At 57.0% G+C, this 24,528-nt stretch overlaps 1 protein-coding gene across 2 annotated transcripts; it reads right to left on the minus strand.

The window, feature by feature from the left end:
- Nucleotides 1-590: 590 nt before the first annotated feature.
- PALD1 (phosphatase domain containing paladin 1) lies at nt 591-23,257 on the minus strand. 2 transcript variants are annotated; one of them, XM_075025393.1, is made up of 20 exons: nt 23,107-23,257; nt 15,244-15,441; nt 15,001-15,103; nt 14,648-14,827; nt 14,410-14,574; nt 14,117-14,277; nt 13,875-13,950; nt 13,041-13,189; nt 12,854-12,950; nt 12,641-12,745; nt 9,642-9,737; nt 9,281-9,415; nt 8,547-8,663; nt 8,278-8,457; nt 7,400-7,597; nt 6,890-7,030; nt 6,348-6,419; nt 6,010-6,150; nt 2,400-2,555; nt 591-952 (listed from the first exon to the last, which is right to left on the minus strand). In XM_075025393.1, exons 2-20 carry the CDS (start codon nt 15,426-15,428, stop codon nt 803-805), a joined length of 2,607 nt encoding a protein of 868 aa, XP_074881494.1. In that variant the 5' UTR covers nt 15,429-15,441; nt 23,107-23,257; the 3' UTR covers nt 591-802. The 2 variants fall into 2 exon arrangements, with proteins under 2 accessions (XP_074881494.1, XP_074881495.1); XM_075025394.1 differs by lacking the exon at nt 23,107-23,257 and adding an exon at nt 22,305-22,375.
- Nucleotides 23,258-24,528: the final 1,271 nt, after the last annotated feature.

The following is a 24,528-nucleotide window of genomic DNA, read 5'->3' on the forward strand; positions in this document are numbered from 1 at the left end:
GCTGGGAGGGAAGGGGGGGCATTGGAGCCCTTCTTTGCATCTTCTTTTGATTAACTTTATTTTTTTTCACTCTTCCCTTTCTCCTTTCCTGAAATAAGTAAATCCCTACATTAATTATGCTTTTAAGTCTCCTCTTTGCTGAGCAGCTAAACCCCCCCCAGCATCACCTTGGCAATGAAAAGGCAGGTCTGGGGGTCAGCGGGGCCCCCAAGCCTGGGGCCGTGGCCGCCTTTCCCCCAGCTGCATCCATGACTAAAAAAGTTGGGAAGAACCAACAAAGATGCCTAAACCTTAAAAACACCCAGGTCTCCAGTGACCGGGATCTCTGTGAGCCCTAATCCAGGCTACAAGTGTATATGGCTCCAGATAGATATAGATATATATGCACACACGGAGCCATAAATATATGGCTATATATTTATATATATATTTATGTGTATGCATATATATGCATGTATGATACTTGTGCATGTATGCTGCACTGGTTTAGGGAGAAAGTGGGGATGGTCTCGAAAAATCTGGCATGATTCTGTGCATCCACCAAATTCAAGCGATGGCATCCCAGCATTTCAGAGCCGCTTTTCAAATCACACCAGCTCGCACTTAAGCACCTGCCTAAAAGGATTGATTTTTAATTTACAATATTTTTATTGCATCCAAAAGAACCCCAGAAATTCCCACGTTCTAAGGCAGTTTCGGGGCTCACCCCTCCCTCCCCACACCCCCAGATTTTGGGAAAACAGTCTTTTTCCTCTCCCCGCGCCAGGAGAAAGCCACAGGGGGGTCCCCCCACAACCCGACCCTACACGAAGTCCCCACGGAAAGGGCGGGAGGTGCCCCCCTGCGCCTGCCAGCGGCCCCGCAGCGTGCACAGGGGTTTGCCCTCCAGGCTCTCCAGCTCAGGGAAACCGAGCTGGTTCAGGACCTCGTAGATGCCAGCCACCGCCGCCACCTGAAAACAGAGGGAGAAGAGAGATTTAACCCCCCCCCCACAGCATCCTCCCAGGTGAAGATGCGCAGGGAAGGTCCCCAGCATCTCCCCGCATCCAGGTACCCACCCGCCTCCCGCAGCCCCCCCAGCTTTCCTCCAGCTCTAACATTTTATAAGCTGCTTCCTCGCTGCTGGGGTCAGCCTTTGCAGGGTTTGTTGGCTTTGGCACCCTTCTGCCAAAAAGCTACAATGGCGCCTTGTTTTTGCTAAAAATGCAGGGATTATGCAGCAGGAAGGGACGCTTTTGGGGTCAAGGGCTCCTTGTAGCCACAGGTTGGGTGTAATTTTCCCCCCCCTCCAGCAAACGGGGGGGACAGGGCAGATATAAATGCAAGCATTAGAGATGCAGCATTAGAGATGCAGCATTAGAGATGCAGCATTAGAGATGCATTTAAACCCATGCATCCCACATCCAGCCAACAGCAAGCATCACACATCTCCACTAAAAGATGGTCCAGCCACCGCCTTCCGCCAGGCAATGCAAACACCGGCATAACCGGGATGCCACGCCGGGGTGGGCACCGGCCATCCCCCCCCCCCTCCTCGCTGCGGCCCCGTCCAGCAAGATGGGGCAGGGGGGACGGTGAGCAGAGCTGGCAGCCACCGCTTTCATCTCCCGCCTGGCGGATCAAACATGCCAATATGAATTAGCGGCACTGGCAAAGGCAGGCGGAGGGATGAGGGTTTTTTTCCCCACAAAGGCAGGCGCTGCCCACTTAGCACCATGCACACCCAGGAGAGAAAAACTGATCTCTGCATAATAAAAATTCAAAAAATAATAAAAAGATGGAAATATAGATGATTTGGGGTCTCTCACCCACCTCCCATTTCATTTTTTCAGCTGGGTCCCAATTCTCTCGGATGCCCAGCACCATCCCCATCCTCCCAGGCCCTCCATCCCCTGCGCTGCCTGCCCCAGCCAGGCAAGGCAAAGCAGGTCTGCTTTTAATTATTCTTTCCTTTCACTCCCCCGATCCACTTGGCCGGGATATTTTATTTTTAATACACTGCAAAGAGACCAGAGGTGGGTTTGGGTGCAAGGAGAGCCAGCCAAGGTAACCAAGCCAAGCAGAGGTACGTGGGGGGGGGTTGGCTGGTGGCCTCCCAGGCCCAGATGCTGCAATCACAGCCAGATCAAAATAAAACCCTGGGAAACTCAAAAGAGGAAAAAAGGGCAGGTTTGGGGTGGGAGGAGCACCCCATCCACGTAGTGGGATGTCACCCATCTCCAGTGACCCACCCGGCTTTCCAAGGAGAGCCACCAGCCCGGTGATACGGGAGCTCACCCAGAGCGAAGGGACCATATACGATGCCCCCAACAACCATACAGAAATCACATATAAAATAAAGACGGAGGTCTGCTTCCCAGCGCCCTCTAAATACAAGGTGGAGGCAGGGAGAGCCTCACCTCGCGCATCCAGAGGCTGAAGGGCCGCTGCCAGGAGTCCTTCTTCTCCAGATGCAGGTAGGCGTTGAAGAGGATCAGGTAGATGTAGCGCTCCAGGTACTGCAGGCTCCTCAGCTGCAGCGTCCGCGTCTCCTCCTCGTCCTTGCCAGATTTCCCCTGGAAGAAGCAAGAAAGCGGCTGAGATGCCTGTGGTACCCACTCTGGGAGAGCATCCGAGAGGCAGCTCCTGCCCCAGTCCTCATCCACGGTCCTGCTCTCCATCCCACGTGTGAAGTTTGGTGGTGAAGGACCCACGAGGACCTCTCACACTGGGTAAAAAAGCCATATACGCTGCTGCGCGCCAGCCCTCCGACCCCGTTATCCCCCCACCCCGAGGAGCCCAGCCCAGCCTGCAGCTCCCACCTCGCCTCCAGCCGAGGAGGGAGGACCACTCTGAGGATAAAAATAAGCGCATCCTTCCAGCCCGCTCCCGCTGCGGCTTGGCAGCCCAGACCCCCATTACCTTGTGGTTTCCAGCATATAAAAACTTCCCCTTCACTGTGCAGCCCTCAAAAAATAGATGAGGCATTGCTAAATGTATGGGGTGTGTGCCCAGGAGCCAGGAATAGATGCCCAGGTGCAAACCGTACCCGAAACCATGAGCTCCTGGCCTGCAAAGCATTTCCCCAGGGGAAAACATGTCCCGTTCCAGCATCCCCCAGTTGGCTTCAGCCTCTGCTGCTGGAGGAGAGGAGGCCACGGCAGCCCCCCAGTGCCCTACTCCAAGGCTGGTGGCCATCACACCTCCCATTATTGTATTATTACATATATTATTATATTATTATTATTATAGCCGTTATTTTAAGAGCAGATGAGCCCTGCAGTGATGCCCCCTCCAGGAATTAATAAATAATAAATAAGGGTTAAACAGCCAGCCGGCATAAGAGCCCTAATCCCACAGGCAATCCCGCTGCGTATCCCACAGACCACCCCAAAGAGCAGCAATTCCTCGCTCTGGTGTCAGCACCAACCCACCCTCGGGCATGAGCCAGCTCCACTTTCTCTAGGTCCTTCCCTGGACTTCCGTTGCCACGGCACACAAACAATTTCCACGCCTGGGCTTTGAAAATCACAGTTTGTTCAACCCACTTGCACCCCTATTCGTGGCAGCACCAGGCAAGGGGTTCTGCCCTTGGATAAGGTGTCTCCTCTGCACGTGTGTGCCAGTATTTGCAGAGAGCAGATCCTATTATTTATCATGTTATTTATTTATCCTTTTTATTTTTTTATTCTGTTATCCTATTATTTATCATTTTATTGTATTCTCCTATTTAATTTTATTCTATTATCCTATTATTTATCAATTTTTATCCTATAATTTCTCTATTATCCTATTATTTAGCATTTTCTTACATCCTCCTATTTTTTCCTCCCAGTTAGGGGTGGGAAGGGGTAGGAAAAAACCAAAGCAATTACCAGAGCACCTTTTCCTTCCCTCCTGCTTGTCCTATAACCCTGCAAAGCATCTCCCAGCAGGCACCCCAGACTACAAAGCAGCGTCAGCCCTGGGTGCACAGCATTCATCTCGTGACACTGCTGGTTCACCCAAACCCCACGTTTCTCTCAACACTAACCACGGCTTAATTAAAAGTCGATTAGGGCAACGCCTAGAATATACAATTCCTGTAATTCCTCTTCTTCAAGCTGCCCATCACTGGGGAAAAAATAAAAATAATTAAAAATTAAAGCATTTGCATGTGCCTCCCTCCCGGCGCAGCCAAATCCAACGGGATGGATGGAGCAGCCAAGAGGGAAACGCAAAATGCAGGCAGTGACAAAAAGGCTTTTCCTGGGGCAGAGGGTGCAGGGGGAGCGGATGACTCCCTCCTTATCTCGCTTTCCCACCAGGACAAGTTGGATACGGCCGGCCCGGAAACAGGATACGGCCCAGGAACACCGACATGCTGGTCTGACCACCAAGCACCGGGAAGAGGGGCAAGGAGGTCACGGGAATTGTCTTGTGAAAAAAAAACAACAAAAAAACCACACCGGGAGCAGGCGGGTGAGACTGCTCTGCGAGGATTCTTCCTCCTGGGAGCCCCCAAAGGCTGAGTCTAGAGGCAGGAGTCGGCAGCAAGGCAGGGGATCATTCGGGGTCACCGGAGAGCATAATTAAATCCATAAGCAGGCAGCCGCTCATTTAGCACGGGAGGTTTTTTGCTCTTGCAGCAGCAAAGCACACAATAAAATAGGTGAGACTTCCCGCCGGCCACGTGGCTGCCTCCCCGTAATACATAAAGGGGGGGAAAAATAAAATAAAATAACTTATCCCCAATAATTTCACACTAGCTATTGCTGCAAACAGCCAAGTCCCCAGTGGTTCAGCCCACAGAGCTCAGGTTTTCCCTCCCAGTCCCAAAAAAAAGCAGAGGACCCCACAAACCGTGAGGCAAACGCTCAGGGAGCTGCAGATGTTACCAGGTGAGTAAATGCTTCGTTTTTTCTTCCCCCAGTCAATCATCTGTGGCCATTAATTGAAAACATGAGTCAATGGCAGCCGTCACTGGTGGGGACGTGGGTCAATCCAGCCCAGGCAGGGACATTGCTGAGCCCCAAGCTCAGCCCTTCCAAGACCCCATGAAACAGTTGCATAGCTTAAAAAAAAACAACCAAATCTAATAAAAATTATCCTTTCTCCCCTTCATCAGCTCCACAGAAGCTCCCACGTAAAACCGGGCCGTGGCCCCCAGGCTCGGCTGGCTACGGGATGCCTCCTGCGTGGGTACGGATGGGTCCCCTCCCAAGGATGGGTCCCCTCCTGTGCTTGGAGGAGCCGGAGGAGCCTTCGGGGCTGGGAGCGGAGCGGAACGGATCGGCCCTGCCCTCTGCCGGCTGTGCGCCGCTGGATGGGAGGGATGCTGGCTGGGATGTGGGATGGGATGCAGGATGGTGCCAGATGGGCGGGATGCTGGCTGGGATGTGGGATAGCACCAGACAGGCGGGATGCTGGGTGGGATGCGGGATGCTGGGTGGGATACAGGATGGCACCAGATGGGCAGGATGCTAGGTGGGATGCGGGATGGGATGCAGGATGATGCCAGATGGGCAGGGTGCTGGCTGGGATGCGGGATAGCACCAGATGGGTGGCATGCTGGGTGGGATATGGGATGCTGGGCAGGATGCCGGATGCCACTGGAGAGGTAGCATGCTGGGTGGGATGCGGGATGGGATGCAGGCTGGTGCCAGATAGGCGGGATGCTGCGTGGGAGGCAGGATGGCACCAGACGGGCAAAATGCTGGTTGGGATCCGGGATGGTGCAGGGATGTGGGACTGCGCCAGACAGGTGGGATGCTGGGCGGGATGTGGGACAGTGCCAGACAGGCCGGATGCTGGCTGGGATGCAGGACAGCATCAGACAGGTCGGATGCGGGACAGCACGGGATGCAAGACGGCCCTGGGTGACCATGACCAAAAGAGCCCTGGCACCTCTCTGGTGACATGCCAGAAAGCTTCAGCCCAAGAGAGCATCCAGCTTCAGCAGGGCTGGTCCCGGAGCCTGGCTGCACCCCCTGGGATGGGGTGCAATGGACCTGGGCAGCGCTGTGCCAATGGGGAAGAGGACACGCTCACCTGCCGGTAGGTGCAGATGATGATTTCTCGGAGGTGGTAGTGCATGGGCGTCATGGTCTCGCTGACAGTGTCCAGGGCCATGTCCACCTCCTTCTTCATCCGGTGACCGTCGGGCAGGAGCTGGACCACCTTCATCACCACCTGGAGCATGGGCAGAAGCAGCAGGGGCTTCACCAGGTGCCTCCTCACCTTGACCCCACTGCTCTGTCCCTGCCCGGGAGAGGACCCGACCCCTCCAAACAAAGAGCTGTGGCTAAGGTAGCAAAGAGTCTGCTCAGAGGAGGACTCCTAAAACCCAGAGGAGGACTCCTAAAACACAGTCAGGCCCAAGGACTCACCTCGAACTCTCCTTTGGTGTACTTGGCATCAGGCACGCTCACGATTTCCTCCTCGCTCATCTCAGGGATGCCCTGGGGTGGTCAGAGAGGGCCGTGCCATTAGGGGCTGCGCGGCCCCGTCCCCGCTGCCCAACAGCTGAGCAGAAATGCAGACCCAGCACCCAACCCACCAGGACCCCCGGCATCCTCCACCTCCCCTCTGCCTGGGCAGAGAAGACCGAAATTTTACCCCCACCATTCGCTCTGCAAGGAGGGAACCACATCTCTCCTGCCCTTAACCCTTCGTCCTGGGGTGGGAGCTCTCAGGAACGGGATAAAAGCTCACCAGGGATGCACCCACACTTCTGCTGGAGCTCACTGGGGGCTAGGCAGAGCAAGACGCCAATGTACAGGCATCTGCCCCCCCGCAGCCCACCCTGGCCCTCCCCACGCTCCTTTTAGTTCTCCCATTGTGCAACGGCTGCTGCCGGCTGTACCGAGCTCCCCCAGGAGCCCCCACTCTGGCCCGACCCCCAGGGAGAGCTGCGGACCCCAGTACCCACGTTGAAGTGCCAGAGGGTGAGGACAGCGATGACCATGGCCGTGGTGGTCCTGCCCCGGCCGCTGGAGCAGTTGAACACAAAGGCTGTCCGTGAGTCCTCGGCCAGGGCGCTCTTCATCGCCTCCAGCAGCCGGTCAAAATCCTGCCGGGGGCAAAGCCGGTGGGTTTTTACGGGTGCAGCCCACCATGGGTCAGCACAGGCTGCCCACCTCCCTCCCCCACCATGGGATCCCCCTTGTCCTACAGCCTCCAGGCTGAAATCCCTGGCTCCTTGCTGCCGGATCCAGCCCGGCAGCCTCCCCTCTATCCCTGACCGGCTGAAGGCACCCAGGGTCTCAGTGCAGCATCTCCTGGGGGATCCTCCCTGCCCCAGCAAGCATCCCGCACCGAGCCTGGGCACACCACCGTAGTCCCAGGGCTGGGTGGCACCGACACCCAAGTGACATTCACCCCGCAGCAGCAGGGATGGCTTGGGAAAGGAGGCAGCAGCACCGTCCCGTCCGCAGGGTACCTGCTCCTTGGGAGCACAGAAGTCGGGGATGGGGATACGGCGGTAGGTCAGCCCCTGGCAGGCGTTCTTCTGCTGGCTGAAGATCTCCTGTGTGGTCAGGCAGCTCTTGAACATCTTCATCTGCTTCTCCGCCTCCAGGTACACCTCCAGCCACTTCTGGCACTTCAGCAGGTCACCCTTCAGGGTAGCCTCTAGCTTCTGTAGAGGATGGAGAAACCCTCACCGTAAGACCCACTCCTCTTAATTATTTTCAGGATTTTAATCTGGTTTTTCAGATGCAGGCTGATCCCTCTCAAACACCCCGCAGTCAACTCAAAACCCCACACCAGGTCCTGGCCACCGCTTCTGCCCAGGACCACGGTCCCCACCATGCTCTATGGGAGCCTCAGGAGCATCATCTCCCACCACCCCAGACAGCTTCTCTGCGCAGCCGTGCTGGCAGCCAAGCTCCTCCACTGCCTATCCCCTCTGGAAACCCAGCTGGGAACATCTGCTCTCCTTTCCCCGGGTGCCTTTTACCCTCGCTTTCAAGCCACACTATAAATTCTTCAGGGGAGGATCTCCGCTTTGCTCTGCCTTTGCAAACTCTTACATAGTGACAGGGAAGTCAGGAGGACTCCTTTATTTTTACAGTACGATAAAGAGCAGGTCGACCACCTGGTTTTGCATCAACTGGGCTGTCCCCAGCCTCCAGCAGACACGAAGGGCACGAGCCAAGCACGGCACCCAATACCACCGCTGCCCCTCATTGCCAAAACAGGGGAAAAAAAAAAAAACAACAAAAGAAAAAACCCAAAACAAACAGCTCCAGAGAGTGAGGGACTATCAAAACCTGCGGACATCACCTATGAAGGCTCCTGCGAGGGGCATGAGCTCACCTCCAGCTGCTGGGGCGAGGCGGCGGGCACAGGGATCAGCTCCTCCAGGTGCCCGGGCTCCCGCAGCGTATAGATCTGTTCGTTCCCCTCCAGGACCACTTCTTCCCGGAGGTTGATCCAGACGATGCGGGCGTGCTTCCTCTTGGCATCCGTCAGGTACCGCAGGACGCTCCCCAGGGTCTAGGGGAAGGGGTGGGCAAGGGTGATGGGAGGGCTGGGAGCCCGTTGCGGGCAACCCTGCCCACCGTGGCTGTGCGTGCCCCCCTCACCTTGGAGCTGGGCTGTGCCGTCCCGTAGACGGGCATTTTGGGCACCCGTCGGAAGTTGGCCACGCTCATCTCCTTGGCGGTGCTCAGCACGTCCGGGCAGAAGCGCTCATCCGCCACCTGCAGCGGAGCAAAGCCCGGGCAAGGGGTGCACCCCCCGGGCCATTGCAGCCGCCCCCTCCCACCCACGGGTTTGCAGAGGGGGTTCCCAGCGCACCACAACCTCTCACCCGTGGTCCCCGCTCAGGAGAAGCCCCCAAACCCTTGCGACACCAGCCAGCCGGGGCTCGAAGCCACGCGGCTGCATTTCAAAGGTGGGAGATGCTCTTCTTGCAGCAAGACCGTGCCAAAGCAACAGCTCCGGCCTCCCCTCACCCCGCCGCAGCCGAGGACCACCAAGAAATAGGAAGCTGCAGCCAGGCTAGCAGCTTAGGCTCACGTCACGGGGTGCTCCAGCATCCCGGTACCCTGGGTCTGCGGGGCCGGACACATCCGTGCGTATGGGGGGTCTCTGGCCACATGCCCATCCTTGCTGAGGATGCCAGCAGGACATGGACCCGAGACCCCAGCACAGACCTAGAGACCCCAAGACTCAGCACCTGCCCTACAAAAGGGCAACCCCTTGCTTCTCCCACCCCATCAAAGCTCTTTGAGGGCGAGCATCCCGGGAAGGTGCCATTTCCAGGGGACGACGAGGAGCCACCAGCCGAATCCCTACATCCAGGACGGGTACTCACCAGCACTCGCGTCCCCTTGGTGACGAGGTCCCCGGTGACGGTGAGCTCCGACGCGTTCATCTCCGCCTGCAGCCGGTAGAGCTCGGGGTGCCGGCACATCCACCTGCTGAAGCTGAGGGCAAAGCCCAGGGGGTACTGCCGGCGGGGGGCCGGGGAGGAGGGGGGGGACGTGCCATCAGCCTGGGCTCGCATCCCCGACCCCACCAAAAAAAACACTTGCATTTGCTTGGGAAACTCCAAGGTGGGGACCCCTTCCCTCCCGCTACACAGGGAAGACAAAAAAAAAAAAAAAAAAAAAGCAAAAGAGGGGGTTTTGGGTTGTTGGGTTGTTTGGCTTTTTTTTTTTTTTTTTTTTTTTTACCTGCTCATGAAGGTAGTAGTTGAAAGCAATCAAGTAGAAATAGCGTTCAAGGCTCTGCAAAGTCCTCTGGAGGAAATACTCTTTGGTGCTGCTCCCCTAAAAGCAAAGGCAGGTGGGATTCGTGATGCCCAACGCTGACCCGTCCTGCAACCCGGAGCAGACTGGGAAGCTGGGGGGAAAAAACCTCTACACATGCTTGTTTGCGGCTGGCTTAGAAGAGAGACAAGCAAGTAGTAAACAGGCCCGAGGCATTTTTTTTATGGAGCAGTTTTTTTGGGGGGAAAAAGGGGCAGAAATGCCATTTAAGCCACTCAGAATGTTTTTGGTATGTTCATGCTAACTTCACCAAGCTGTTTGTTTAGAAAGAAACCACTTCCAAATGAGAACGTGGCAGAGAACCTACAAAATCCAACTTTGAATATAGTTTTTTGATGTTTTTTGTTGTTTGGTTTTTTTTTAATGAAACATTTCTAGTTTTCCATATTAAATGATGCTTAAAGACATAAATTTGCATTTCAGGTCAAACAAAACCTTCCCTTTAGCCCAAGGACACACCGGGAGCGGTTCCAACTGGTCCCAAGGGGCAGTGCTGTCCTGGGGGGGATACACTGTCCAGATGCTAACGGGAGACTCCAACACAAGGGGAGGGTGTTGATTAACACCTCCCAGCCCCATGCTCCGGGTAACGTGAGGAATGGTCAAGGAACTCTCGGGGACCCCCCCCGTCTGCCTTCAGAGCCCAGCAGGACACCCCAGACCCACTCCGGGGTCAGCATCTCGGGGGGTGGCAGACCCCAAAATGATGGGTGACGCTAGATGAACTTAAGAGCAAGACGAGCTTATTAAATAAGAGACATAAGCCACACACCCTGTAATATCCTCCATTTCCAAGCACCTGCTCTTTCCCTTCATCCCCAGAAGCATCACAATGCCTATGTAGACGTCTTCAAGCGTGCTCTCCTCCTCCTCATCTTCATCATTACCCAAACCAGGCACGTGTCCCAGCACAGCTCTCTCCTCCCAGCGGCACAAGCTCAAGCCCTCAGGATCTTCCATAATTTGGAAACCACCCCCACGCTGCCTCGGGACAGGGTTTGTACAGCTGAGCATCCCATCCAACAAACTAACCCGCAACGCTGGTGCCAGCGAAGGAGCACCCAGCACGGGATCCAGGAGCATCCCTGGAGAGCCCGTTGGGATCCCCTCCCCAGGGTATGATGGAAAATCTTCTAAGATGGGGCTGTGTATGTACGGGGGTCGGCTTGGCGAGCGGGGCTTGCGCATCTCTAACATTACGTGGCTGAATATTTACTTACTTATGAATATTTACTTGTTCTGCGCAAGAGAAGTCTGGCCCGCTGTCATTCATCAAGAGGCAGGGCAGCAGGCTTTGCTCTGGAAACTCAAAACAAAGCCTGCGAGGATGCAGCCATGCCGGGGTTTGCCGGCGGCACTGCTGACAGAGCAGCGCTTCTCCCCGAGTGCTTGGGTTCCTGAGTCCTGCGCTCTCACCCAAGGTAAATCTCTTTAATATTCCCCTTAAATAGGCTTTTGATGAAAAGGGGGATGATCCGCTGGCGTTCCAGCTGTGGAGAGCTGGGTACCGCGGGCATCCATCTGCAGCTCAGCATCCCACGCTGGGATGCACCTCCCCCTGCATCACCATCGCTTGAGGACCTAAATCTCCATTTTTGGCCCCCCAACACAGGGCAGAAACCCACAGTCCAGCATGACATCATTCCTCTGTGCCCAGAAAAGCCCTACCTCTCCCCAAAATCAAGCTCACCCAGCAAAGCCCCCCGGTACCACCCGCAGCCCCTCCAGCCCTCCCAAGCCCAGGCTTGTTTCTCAAGGGCTGAGCATCAGCCCCTCTTCCCTCCTCATCCTCTCTCCCCCCTCCAGCACATTTTCCTGGCCCCTCGCCATTGTTTAAACCTGCTCTCCCTCCACGCAGACTTCAAATAAACACTCCTTGTAGCTATTTTACCGCAGTCCCCCAGCCGTTTGTTTCCCCGGCGTCGAGGATGACATAGACCAGTTTGCCCCAGTAGAGAAAAGTCAGGGAAAGGCTTCGAGGCAGCGGGAAAATCCCCTGCCCCGTGCCCAAGCTTCCCCCACCATACAAGAGAGTATTCACCATCACATGAGCAGCACCAAACATACCCAAATCTGCCCTAAAAGTGGCAGGGGGGGCCTAAAATTTGGTGTTTGCCACTAAACACTGAAAAAGTGACAGTAAATGCTTTCTTTTCCCATGGCTTAATCATTTTCATGGTGTTTTTCTGCTCCAGCCTATTTGCTTTGGCCACACAGCACCTGTTTTTAGATTGCCCTTTGCAACCGGCCCCAGCACTTCCACTCCACGTTCAGCATTTAAATGGGAAAATTGAATCTCCAAAGAGGCTGGGATCGGGGCAGCACTTCCATCTGAGCATCCTTTCTCCCTGCCTCCCTCCCTCCATCGCCTGGTGCGGAGCCCCCTGGTCAGACAGGGGAGACCATGGCTTTCCAGTGTGGAAAACCACCCTGATGGCTTTTCAAAACAAAAGGGAAAAAAAAAATCTACAGATAGAAAAGCTTGACCTTGAGTAACTATATTTGCAGGAAAACCTCCAAGCAACAATCCCTCCCAACTCCCGAGGACTTTTACCACCCAGGCTGGTATGGATTTTCTGATTTTAGAGCTGACAAAACCAGGGCACAGAATATTATTTGGCCCCGAGGTCATCTACCAGAAGCAGCGGTGAAGCCCAAAACAGCCAGCTTCCCCCCAAATCCCAGCCTGCTCAATGTTATGGCTCTTCAACAATTGTTAAAAAAAAAAAAAGAAAAGAGAAAAGCTCCACAACCTTCCAGGTTTCACATTCCTGGGAAATTTCCAGCTCACAGGAAGCTTCAGATTTCCAGAATTTACATTCTTCTCATCGCCACGCAAAAACAGCTTGATAAATTACTCCTTGCAGGCGGCTTGCATCCAAGCAATCCTCTAATTAATGTACCTGGATCTGATAGTCCTCCCCGATCCCTTCCAGCTTCTTCTTGTACTCGTAGATGGCTTCCTTCATATCGTGCATCTCCGAGCAGGAGGCGATGGCACTGTCCACCTTGCGAGGAGCAAGCGGAAAGCGGCTCAGCGACCCCCGAATTGGGACAGGGACCGACCTCGCCCCCTCCCACCCACCCCACCGGGGGTTTCACCGGCACCCCCTTACCTCCTCAACTATCTGTTGGCCTTTGGGGACCATCTCGATGAAGGTCTGGATGACCCGAAGCCTGTCCCTGGGAGATGTTTTAGGTGGGTGGGGGAGGCTGGGGTGGAGAAGAAGGAGATCAAACCGGGCACGGGGGCACGGGGCATCCCCCCCCAACCCCACCGGCCCCAGGGGTTGCCCCGCTTACTCAGGCTTCTGGGCAGCTCCTCGGTGGTGGTGGAGGACGAGCGTGCCCATGGCCATGGCCAAGTTGGTCCTGCCCACACCGGTCTGGCAGCCGAAGAGCAGTGCCGGCGGGGGTCTGCCGGGGTCCCGCAGCAGCAGGCTGGGGCTCTCCTAGGAGGGAGGGACAGAGGGATGGGGACCACAGAGGCTTCCAGGAGAGCCGGGTCTGCCACCGCAATGACCGGGGTGGAGGTGACGACGGCCCTGCCCAGGCGCGGAGGGGTGGGTGGCATCTCCCCTTTGCTCAGGGGGTGGTGTGGATGGACCAGGACAGCCCAACGGGTGGTCCATCCACTGCATTCCCCTGCCCCCTGCCCTCTCCAGCTGCCGGCGGACGTTGGCCTGTCCACCCCACCGGAGATGTTCCCACCACCAGTCCCCAAGCTGCTGAGATTTCATCTCCCAGGCTAAAAAAAAAAATAAAATCAAAAAAAATAAGAAAAGAAAAAAAAAAAAAAAAAAGAGAGAAGCTGTGCCATTGAAAGCCTTTGCACCAAATCCAGATCATTTCTCCCAAACCCATTTAGGGAAAAGCCAACTGCGCAGGGATGCTGGGAGGTGGCGAGGGATGGTCACCTCCAGCCAGCGGTAGGGACAAGCAGCTGGACAACATGGACTTCTCCAGCAAGGTCTACAGCAACAGGAATGGGATGCAACCGCAGGCACAGGCATCCTCTAACAGGCAGCGTAAAGCCAAAACCAGAAGATGCTCCCCAACGTGGCACGCTTGCTCAGGCACCGGAGCAAATCCCAACCCAATGTGGCCCCGCAGACCAGGCGCTTTTCCTCGGCTCACCCTGAGGAAGCGGATGAAAGCGTCAAACTGCTCCTCCAAAGGGGCTCCCTCGGCGGGCAGGGGCAGCCGGTGGTACCTGCCGGACACGGGGACAGCCCTTGTCAGGAGGCCAGGGCCATGGCGGGGGCTTTGTCCCCACCACGGTGGAGGACACGTGGCTTCAGAGGGTATCAAGAGCCCGGCTTGCAAAAGCAAAGCCACCGGCCGCATGGGAGGAGGAGGAGGAGGAGGAAGGGCAGCACCTGTAGGAAGGCAGGAGGAAGACGGGTCTGCGATAGACCTCCTCCGTCACCTGGATGTCCTCCTCGCACTGCACCCGCACGGCGTGGGGCTCATCCCGCAAGCGCTCGATGTCGTTGTAGACGTAGTAGACGCTCTCGCTCAGCTGCGCGAAGTCATGGATCTAGCGGAGATGAGGACCCCTCATCAAAACCCGTGGGGCGCCCACCACCTCCAACAACCCCCCCCGCTCATCTTCGAGCCGGTGGCGGGGGGGGGGGGTGTGCAGTGATGACCCCCTCCCGTCCCACCTCACCTCTTTGCGGACGGCCAGCTCCAGGCTTTCCGCCCGCAGCCCCCGCTGCAGGCGCTGGAGGTTCTCATGAAGGTTCTCCTTGCCCCGGGGGGTGTAGGACACGAAGTCCCCCTCCAACCGCAGGAAGACCACGGGTTCCTCACGGACACAGAAGAAGACGCACTCCTGCAAAGAGTTGGAGAGGCTGCCCAAAAGTTCTCCTGCCCTCTTCCAACCCCATTTCCACCCTCCCACCAACCTTGTGGCCCTCTCTCTGCAGCTTCTGCAGCACGAGCTTGAAGCCGTTGAGGCTCGGTTGCCCCATGCCGAACACGGCGTAACCTCCTTTGGCTTGTCGGAAATTGGGAGCGCCGCAGCTGCCGGTAGTGTTCAAGACATCTAATTTGCCATATACGTCCCTGACCATGAAATATTTCCCCTGCAAAATAAGATGGGCAGAGAGAAGACGGGGAATAAGTGGATTGGAGCAAGCAGGCTTGAACGCAGCTGGGAAGACAAGTGGCTTTTTCTTGGTGATCTTCAACATTAGTCCCCAAAAACCCCAAACGCCAGGCTGAAATGGGTTCGGCGTGGGGTGGCGGCGATGCTCACCTGCACAAGGTAGTGTTCCAGCGTGGCCTCAGAAATACGTCCCACCGTGTAGTTGGCCTTCAGCAGGTCGTCGTGGATCTGAAACTCCTCCCTGCAGTTGTACCTGCAAAAGCCACATGCGGGTGGGCGAAGGAAAAAAAAAAAAAATAACGGCATAGGTAAAGACTAAAAAGCAGCAATATTTAGGGAAGAGGCTGCGGAAAAAGAGAGGTGCGGAGCTGCAAGAGGCTGCCGAGGACTTACGTGATGACCACGGGCGCCACTTTGTTGGTGATGATGGACTTAGCCTTGCTGTTGTGAAGCCCCAGGGTCTGGAAGGAGTGGATGCTGAGGGAGCGCTGGTCCTCCATGCTGCCGTCGCCCGGAGCCCCGCTCTCCAGGGGGGATGCCGAAACTGCCTGCTGCGCCGCGCTGGCGGTAGTACCCATAATCCGCAGGCGGCTGCGCCGGGATGGGGAGGCAGCAGTGACCGCGGGGTGGGGGGGGGAAACAAGGACAGAGAGAGAGAGGGAGGAGGAAATTTTTTTTTTTTTTTTTTTTTTTCCAGCCACTCCCGTTTTAGGAAGGAAGAATCCCGGGTGGGTGCAGGGCAGCCCCCCTGCCACGGACAGCCGGCAAGGAGAGGCCCATTTGGGAAGAAACGCTAAGCCAGCTTTTTCCCTCCCGCTCCCGCAAAGGGCTTTCTTCCTCCCTGCCTGCCCGCCATGCGGCTCCCCCCATCAGGGAGCGTCTGGACCCGGAGCAACCGACAGTGGGGCTGAGGAGGGGAGAAGAAAAAAAAAAAAGAAAAAAAAAAAAAAAGGCAAAACGCTGCTGGATCCAACCCCCCCCTCCAAATCTGCTGAGTCAGCAGATGGCACTGCAGAAGGACACAGCGGCACAGCCCTTAGCCTCATCCTTCGCTTTCCCAGGGCCCATAAACCACTCCGGGGTCCCTCCCCAGGCAGAAAACACTTGAACAGCGAGTAAATATTACTAAATTTAGGATTTAGGAGGTGCCCAGCGTGGCTGGAGCAGCGAGCGAGGCTCAGGGAGTTTGCTCCCCGGTCCAGGCTGTGCATGCATGTGCGTGCACACACGCGTGTCGATGCACGTGCAAGCAGAGGAGGAGCCGGGGGGGACGGGTTGTGAAGTTCCCGCACGTGATTTTACAGCCTCAGAAGTTGCGGGAGGCAGCAAGGAGGAAAGGTGCCCCCCACGCAGCCATAAATAATCCTGCAGTGCCGAGAAACGCCCTGGATTGCACCGGAGACATCGGGAACCTCGAGGCAGCGGGATGCAGGATTTCCTCCAGCTACTAATGAGCAAATCTGAAAGCTGCCTTTAATGTAGCTCGTTATTCCCATACCAGAGGGGCACCCTCTTCCCCAGCGCAGGTGGGAGACCCCAAAAGCAGACACCCCCCCTGCCCTGATCCCCAGGGAGCTCATCCCTAAACAAGGATGAAAGCAAAAGAGCCAGCCCGGGGCGGGGGGGGGGCTGGCGACGGCCAGGAGCATCCTGCCACACTCGACCGGTCCAGGACAATGCGCTGACTGTCTGCGCCAGCCAGGGCCGGATCCTGGTAACCAAATGAAGCGAGAGATGGCAAGGGGGTAGCCCGGAAAAAAAATAAAAAAATAAAACCCTGCCCACCCCTAACGAGACGGTTCCCAATAAAATCTCCTTTGTACTTACTGATGCTGCACGGGGAATAACCCCGGCAGCATCCGAAGGGGGACGGTACCTGCTCGGTGGCGATGCACAGCGCTGGGAAACCCGGGGTGGCTTTAACTGAGCCCTACAAATGCTTTTGCAGCTGCTTCTGCTGCCTTGCAAGCAGTACAGGATCAGTCCCCGACTGCAATCCCAGGGAATACGATGCCCCCAGCAGCTGCAAATGCTTCAAGGAGGGGGAAAGCCTCCGGAAAATGTGCTATTTCGAGACGGCTGTGCCCCGGCACAGATTTTCCCCTCCTCCCCATCTTCCTTCCCTGCTCTGCAGAAAACTTGTTGCTCTACCGTGAATTTTCTGCACCAGTAGGCAGCCTGGTTTCTTTTACATGTGAGAGAAGGGGAGTAAAAAAAACCAAAAACAACAAAACAGCTCTTTCAAGCCAGTGCCATTTCTCCAAGTCCCCTTACGCTTTTCTTCCACATAAACACTGTTGGGGCAAAAATAAAGCAAAATAAATATATATATATAGGGAGGGTTTGAGTGTTTCAGAGCAGGCACTCGTGGCTTTGGAGAGCTCAGCCAGCAAGCAGGAGGGAGGCATTCAGCCAGGACACTTTTTTTCCTTATTTTGCTCAGAATTGGTGCATCTTTTCAAAAGCAGCCAGCGCAGCCCAACGAGCTGTACTGATCCCTCTGGATTTGCTCCAGCATTCCCATGCTGGGGGATGGACACTCACCCCCCAACTTGCAGGCAGATGCAGGCAGCTTCTCTATTTCCTTCATCCTTCTCCCCCCACTGCAGTCACCCACCTTCACCATAAATCCCCCAGGGATTATTTTTTGCCTGACAAACCACATCGGCGAATAACAGACATAAAAGACGCCGGGCAGATTTGGAAATGGTTTTGCAAACCACAAAATGAATGGAGAGAGGAAATCACATTTCAGCTTCCTTCCCCCCCCTTGGCTGGGCAGCAAAAGCAAGCATCTTCTAGAAAAGTACCGAAATTACCCAAAATGGGTGCTCTGGGCAACCGCGGGAACTGCTCTAAAAAGCCACAGGAAGAGGGGAGTGCTGGTGTTGTCTGTATGGGAGCAGCTATTTACTGGTACTGCTGCATCTGATGGGAGCCGGAGGGCTTGCAGCCTCCCAGTGCCCAACCTGCAAGCTGGGACACAAAATGGGACAGGCTGGGAAGCAAAACCCAAATGCAGGAAACTTGATAAAATGATCTTGCCTGAAAACTCTCCCAAATACCGCTGGTGGCTGCAAGGAGAAGAGATGCAACAAGAGCCAGCATCACGGGCCAGCCAAGGCAGGCAGGAGCCCAGGCACCAGCCCGGGGGGGACCAGCCCACCAAAGGGCTCTGGATTAGCCCAAATATCAGGGTTTTTTCCCCAACAGTTGAACACAATTAGCAAACACTAAGTAGGTGCTTAGGCAGGCAACTTACCTGTAAAAAAAAAAAAAAGTAGTTTTACTATTTTACCTATAGTTAAAAGAACCCCGCTGCATCCGACATCTCAGCCTGGAATGTTAAGATCTGAATTATTCCTTAAAAATCAGCCGAGCTGGTGGGGCTTTGCTCTGTTTTCATGCCACTCTAAGAAGCTAGGAGGCTCAGATGCAAACCGCGTGGATGTTACGACGGTGTTAGCCATTAGCCGGGGCGAGCCGGTTCTGAGCATCCCTTCCCTTGCACGATGCTGTATTTAGGGGTTTCCTTTCTAGGAGAGAGAGGTTGCGGAGACAAACCCCCCTGCGCAGCATCCTTGCCTCCTGCCTACATCTTCTCCACAGGGCGAGGGGCGCAGGGACAAACCCCAGAAATACTCACCCAGCCAGCTCATCCCCTCGCCAGCACTCGCAGCCCTAATCTCAGGGACCTAAAAGCCAAGCCTGAGATAAATCGTGGCCATGGCTCCTTAACAAAGAGCCCTTTTTCTCCCCAGCCGCAAAAAAGACCGACACCCTGCGAGAGGGCATCCCGCCCGAACAAACCGGCACTGTTCTTCTCCAGGTGTTTTGCCTAAATTCAAAGCTCCAGCGGCCACCGGTTAATTATTCCTCCTGTCTAAAGAGAAAACGGAGCCTCCGGGCAGGCAACGTACAGATGCTTCCCTTCCCCTACAGACATTCTCCCAATATGGCCAGTCCCGCCGAGCCTGGGAACACCGGAGGACGGCACCGGGATGCTGCTTGAGCATCCCAAGAGACGGCGCACGGGCTCTGCGGCCTCTCCCACATAAGTCACGACGACGTACGGTGCTCAGCCCCCCACCTCCCCGCCTCGCAGAGCAGCAACTCTCCCCCGCCGCCCGGCACGGGGGTTATTCCCGTGGCCAGGGACCTGGCGAGGACTCAAAGCCGGAGCAAACAATGGACTAAATATAGCGGGGGGCGGCCGGGCTGCAGCTGCAGGATGCATCTGCCCCGGCCGCCGCGATGAGGAGGAAGCATGCACTTGCCTGGCCGCCTCATTGTCAGCAGGAAATAAATCAAATAAATGTCCCTCCGTGCATCCTCAGGTTATTTTACAGTTTGGGTTTTTTTAAATAAAGTGCAAAGCCCTTTGGGAAGCAGCGGCAATTGCAGCATCCTCCTAACACATCCATCCCTCCCCTGGGTGCGGGGCAGCCCTAGCAGCTTTTCAGCGTCGAGCCGGTACGGATGCATCCGTGAGGGACCGGGGGGCACCCAGCACCGGCGACCCAAGCAGGGAGGCAGGAAACACCGCGGCGGCCGGCAGGAAGCCCCGGCGCTGCCAGAGGGGCATCACCGAACCCCGGAGGAAGCGCTGGAGCCAAGCCCCCCGCCCTGGCGTGCTCTTTAACCTTCTTTTTCAAAAAACAGTGAAAATAAAATAACCCACAAATGGCAAGCCCTTTGCCAGTGGAGCCCGTGTGTGTCGGGAGATATCCCGGAGCAGAGGCTGCGTGGGAACCGGGCTCCTGTTGTTCCAGGTGATGCCGGAAGGAAGCAGCTTGGCTTATTAAAAAAACATAATAAAACAAAAAAGAAAGGTGAGAAATAACAAATTAAGCCATGGTTTATTTGAAACGTGTCCTTCACCTGCCGAGCTGCAAGGGTGAAATAAGGCAAGGAAGCAATGTGACCCAAAATGCCTTAAACCAACCCAAAAGCGCTTTGCAACAGGGAGGAAAAAGCTCTGGAAAGCCAACTTTGCAGCAGACAGCTCTGATCTTACAAGCTTTGATTGTTTCATTATTATTTTTAAACAAGCAAAAGCAACCGCCCTCCATCCTCATGGGCTACGGGCTTCTCAGAGAGCCAGCGCCGATGGCCAAAAATATAACTAAATAAGCAGCATTTCCTAGAAAGTACAGAGGTATTTCTCAATCGGGCCAAGATCAGTGCTGCCGATCCCCCGCGCCCTGTGCTCCACCACCGGCATTTGCCAAGGAGGACGGGAAAGCATCAGTGGGATGCCTTCCCCCAAATCCAAGCGGGACCACTGGGATAACGAGGACCCCGGTGTTTCACACCCCCCTCCCTGACACGCTCCTGCCTTTTGGCAGGAAACTGAGCGCCACATCCCCGTCCTCCAACGTAAAAGTCCTTACCCTGAAGTCAGAGAAAGCTGTTTCAGACTGGAAGGAAGGGAGGGAAAAAGAACACATCCAGGCACATCACCCCAGAAATGTGGGTGCGACTCTGCACCCCGCCACGGACGCGGCCACCGATGGGGAGGATGCTGGTACCCGTTGGGAGGTACCCGGGCTGCAGCCCCCACTCCCAAACCTGGTTTACAGTGAATAATTAATCATCAATGTCAAACTTTCCTCGCTAAGCAAAGCCTGGGCGATGCACGGGAGGACTTAAGATATAAACGCCAGTATCTCGTTAGCAGGATACAAAGCAGACGTGGCTTTTTTGGCTGAGCTGCCTCAACTTTGCACAGAACCCACCTGTAACGGCCAACAGCAGCCCAGGCGCAGGATGCCCTTTGGGTGAGCAGCTACCGCACGCACCCTCTCCCCTCCACAAAACTCCTTTACCGCATTTTTTAAAGACCCCCACCAGGTCCCCTCGCACATCACGCCGCTCCCTGGGGTGCTGCTTTGCGGGGCCAAGAGGCGGCTCACGGACAGGCGGGAGATGCTCAGGCTGCCCGACGTCGAAGTGAGGGGTTTTATCAATGAGCGTCAATGGAAAGAGGAACAAAGCCCTAATTTGCAAGCGCCAGCACTGCCGGTTGTGCCGTCAGCCCGCTGCCAGCGGTTTCAAGGTCTGCGAGCATGCTTACTGAAGAGTTTCCTTTCAATAGTGCAAAGAAAAAAAAAAAGCCATAAAGGATGGAGAAAAAGACCGGGGGCATCTCCAAAGAGACGACCGTCCTGCGGAGGAGCTTTCCTCTGACACCAAATACTCCCCGACTCACCAAGAAGCACCACGGCCCTACACCCAAACCCGCTCCCCCAAAATTTTTCACCCCGAGGGTGGGGAGCCCGGGGTGGCACCCACGCCGCAGCACCCCGCTTCCAAACCCCGGGCAGCTCAGCGCCACGAGAAGCCCGGCCAGGGCGTTTCGGGAAGGCGAGGGCTATGATTTTGTGCTATTCATAGCTAACCACCGGCTCCCTTCCCGACGGGGCGGGGGGGGAGGAAGGCTGGGCTGGCTCCATTTACACGGGGTCGCTTTCCAAAGCCGGGCTGCTGCAGCCCACACCTTTTGCAAGACCAGCGGCACCTTCTTGCACGCCAGCACCCGCTGTCGCGCGCACCGTCGCGCGCTTGGTGGTTTCGAGCGCGGTAGCGCGCGGGAGCTCGCTCTCCCCCAGCCCGCTCTCTTAAATAAAGCGAAACCGAGCAAATCCCAGGGGGTATTTTGCTCACAACAGAGACCTGCCGGTTATTTTTAGGCTCCGTGTCATTCGTGCAAAGACATAATCACTTCCTGCCTTCCAGGAAGGAAATGTCCCACCACCGCTGCCTGCCTGCTCCCTCCTCAGGCAATGCCTGCCCGCTCCCAGCCCAGCCACCCCAAAACCCACTGCCCCCCCATCCGGGGGAGGTGGGGGGGAACAACCAGGACACAGCTTGGGATGTCACGAGTGCCACGGTCCGGAGTGCTGCGGGGAGAAGAGGTGGTTGTTCACACACACCCCGGTGCTAAGAGGAGCAATGCACCGAGGAAGGAGTCCGGAAAAGTCCGGCAGCCATCGGAAACGCAGCCTGGATGCGGTTTCTGGAAGTTTTCAGCTCCGACAGCTACAGATGCCGGGCAGGAGCTCAGCGAGAGCGGGCAGCCTTTCCTCCTAGGATATTCTCCGTGTTCCGGCTCTACCCAGGCGACACGGCAGTGAGGGTGACCCTGTCCTAGATGGGGGGTGGGAGCCCACCGGGCTCTGCAACATACGTGCCGGTGGGAAACCTATTGCTGAGTGATCCCAGGTTTCCTGCCCCTCGTGTGCTTCCCAAATGGAAGGCTGTGGAGCCAAACCGCAGACCGGGATGCTCCCCGAGCAGGGAAGGGACTGTGGTTACATCTGCTCCTCTTCCTCCTCCGTCTTCATCCTCCAGCAGGGAGCCATCCCACAGCTCCCCATTTCAAAGCCTGCTCCCCAGACGGTTTTTGGGGGGTGTAAGGGAGGCAGCCGAGGGACGCAAACCCCAAAACTCACTTTGGGGCACTCTAACCGCAGCAGGCACAGCTGGCACCGGCAGACAGCCGCGGTGGGCTCCCCGTCTGGGTCAGTCTCCTGCGGGGCTGGCTTCCAGGCAGCAAGAGGGAGAGAAAAGCCCCTTTTAAATAGAAAACGGGACTGCAAAGGCACAAGAGCCGGGAGGACGCTGCGGGGTGGACGCTGGGCCTCAAAACTTGTTATCCATCTATTTTCTAGAGGTTTGAAGCGCAGCGCTGGCTGCGGATAAACCTTGCTCGCTGGGGTTTGGGAACCTCACGCCCACCCTGGGGGGTGGGGGTGTTCCTGGGGCAAAATAAAGCTTCCCCCCACCGCCCTCCCCATGGCTCTGGGGTGAGAGCACCCAAGCCCAACAAGCACCCCGGCCCCCACGGGAGGAAGGCTGCTCCCAGCAGCAGCACCTGCCCCCCCCCCTTTCGATGGTGGGGTGGGTGGGTGGAAAGTTTGGGAGGGGGGAGCACCCCCAATGTGCCACCCGGCTCCAAGCCGATACCCCACGGCTGAGCCTGCTCCCTCCATCCCCTTCCCCACGCACCCGACGGGGAAATGAAGCCCCCCCCCGTCTCCCCCCGGGGGAACTGGGGATGCTCGGTCCCGGGGGGGGAAGATGCTCGGTCCCGGAGGTGGGGGGAGAAGATGCTCGGTCCCGGGGGGGGGGAGAAGATGCTCGGTCCCGGAGGTGGGGGGGGGACGCCCGGTCCCGGTGGGGGGAGGAGATGCCCGGTTTCGGGGGGAGACGCCCGGTCCCGGGGGGGTTTGGGGGGGGGGGGGAATGCGGTACCTGGCGGCGGCTCCGGGCTCAGCTCCCTCGCCGGGCTGGCCGCGCCGTCGGGCGCCCCATGGGGGCGGCGGGAGCGGGGTGGCGGGAGCGGAGCCCCGCGGCCGCCCCGACCGCCGGAGCCTCGGCGGGGGGAGGAGGCGGAGGCGGGACCGGAGGAGGGGCAGCCCCGCCGCTCGGGCCGGCCCCACGCCGAGCACCGCCCCCCGCCCCGGGACGCACACCGGGCCCGCCCCGCCGGGGGGCACCGGGGGGTGCGACACCCCCCACACCCCCCAGCCCCGCGGGCACCCCCCGGCCACAGCGCCGGACCCCTCAGGGAACCCCTGGAACGCAGCACCCATCCCTGAGGGGACCCCCGGCACATTACATCCCCCCCACACAGCACCCACCCCTGAGGGGACCCCCCGACACATTACATCCCCCCCACAGCACCCATCCCTGAGGGGACCCCCCAGCATGCAGCATCCACCCCCACAGCACCCATCCCTGAGGGGACCCCTGGCACATTACATCCCCCCCCACAGCACCCATCCCTGAGGGGACCCCCTGCCACATTACATCCCCTCCCCCACAGCACCCACCCCTGAGGGGACCCCCTGGCAGGCAGCACCCCCCAGCCACCCTGATCCTTCACATCCCCTCCTGGTGTCATCCCCCCCGGACAAAATTGGGGACCGGCAGATGCCACCGCCCCAGCCAGGTTCAGGACAAGAGCAGTTTTGGGAGCATCAAGGCACGGCCTGCACGTCTCAAAGCCAAAATGCCCTTTCTCTTCCCAGAAATGGAAGGGGGGGGGGGGGTGTGCCTGTGCGATGGGGGCCAGGGTGAGGGATGCTGCCCATCTCCTCTCCCCCACGCCGTTGGACGGGCAGGTCCCAGGGCTCTGGACCACAGGCAGGGCGGGAAGCGGCCGCCCTAAACGGAGCGGGATACGTGGCATCCCTTTCACAGACCCACGCGCAGCTGGTTACAGCAGCCTGGCCTAAGAGCAAGCCATCTGCAGAGCCTCCACGCTTGGTCTTCCCACCCTGTGGGAGGCTTTCAGACCTGGAGGTATCTTCTGAACCGTCAGGGTGGCTCCAGGACCCCAAGGTTTGGAGCAATCCCTTCTCGTTTGGGCCACTCAAACGCCTGGGGAAGTAAGGCTGCTGCCCACCCGGCTGCTCCCCACCACGTACAGGTACCGTGGTGGGTTCCTGCGACAGCTCTGCCAGGATCAGCAGGGCCAGCATCAAGGTCTGCTCATCTTCTGCTGGTTTCCATCACAGCACAGAGTCAAGCCATGAGATGACTTCGGGTCTCCCTCGTTGCCAACAGGCATTGCACTTATTCTCCTGCCGCGGAAAGGCGCTATTTTAGCTAATCCATTAAAAACCCAATTCCTTCAGCTCCTAGCTGCCTTCCCCCATTCCATTTGGGTTG

The sequence above is a fragment of the Buteo buteo genome, chromosome 4, assembly GCF_964188355.1.
Source record: "Buteo buteo chromosome 4, bButBut1.hap1.1, whole genome shotgun sequence".
Classification (NCBI taxonomy): Eukaryota; Metazoa; Chordata; class Aves; order Accipitriformes; family Accipitridae; genus Buteo; species Buteo buteo.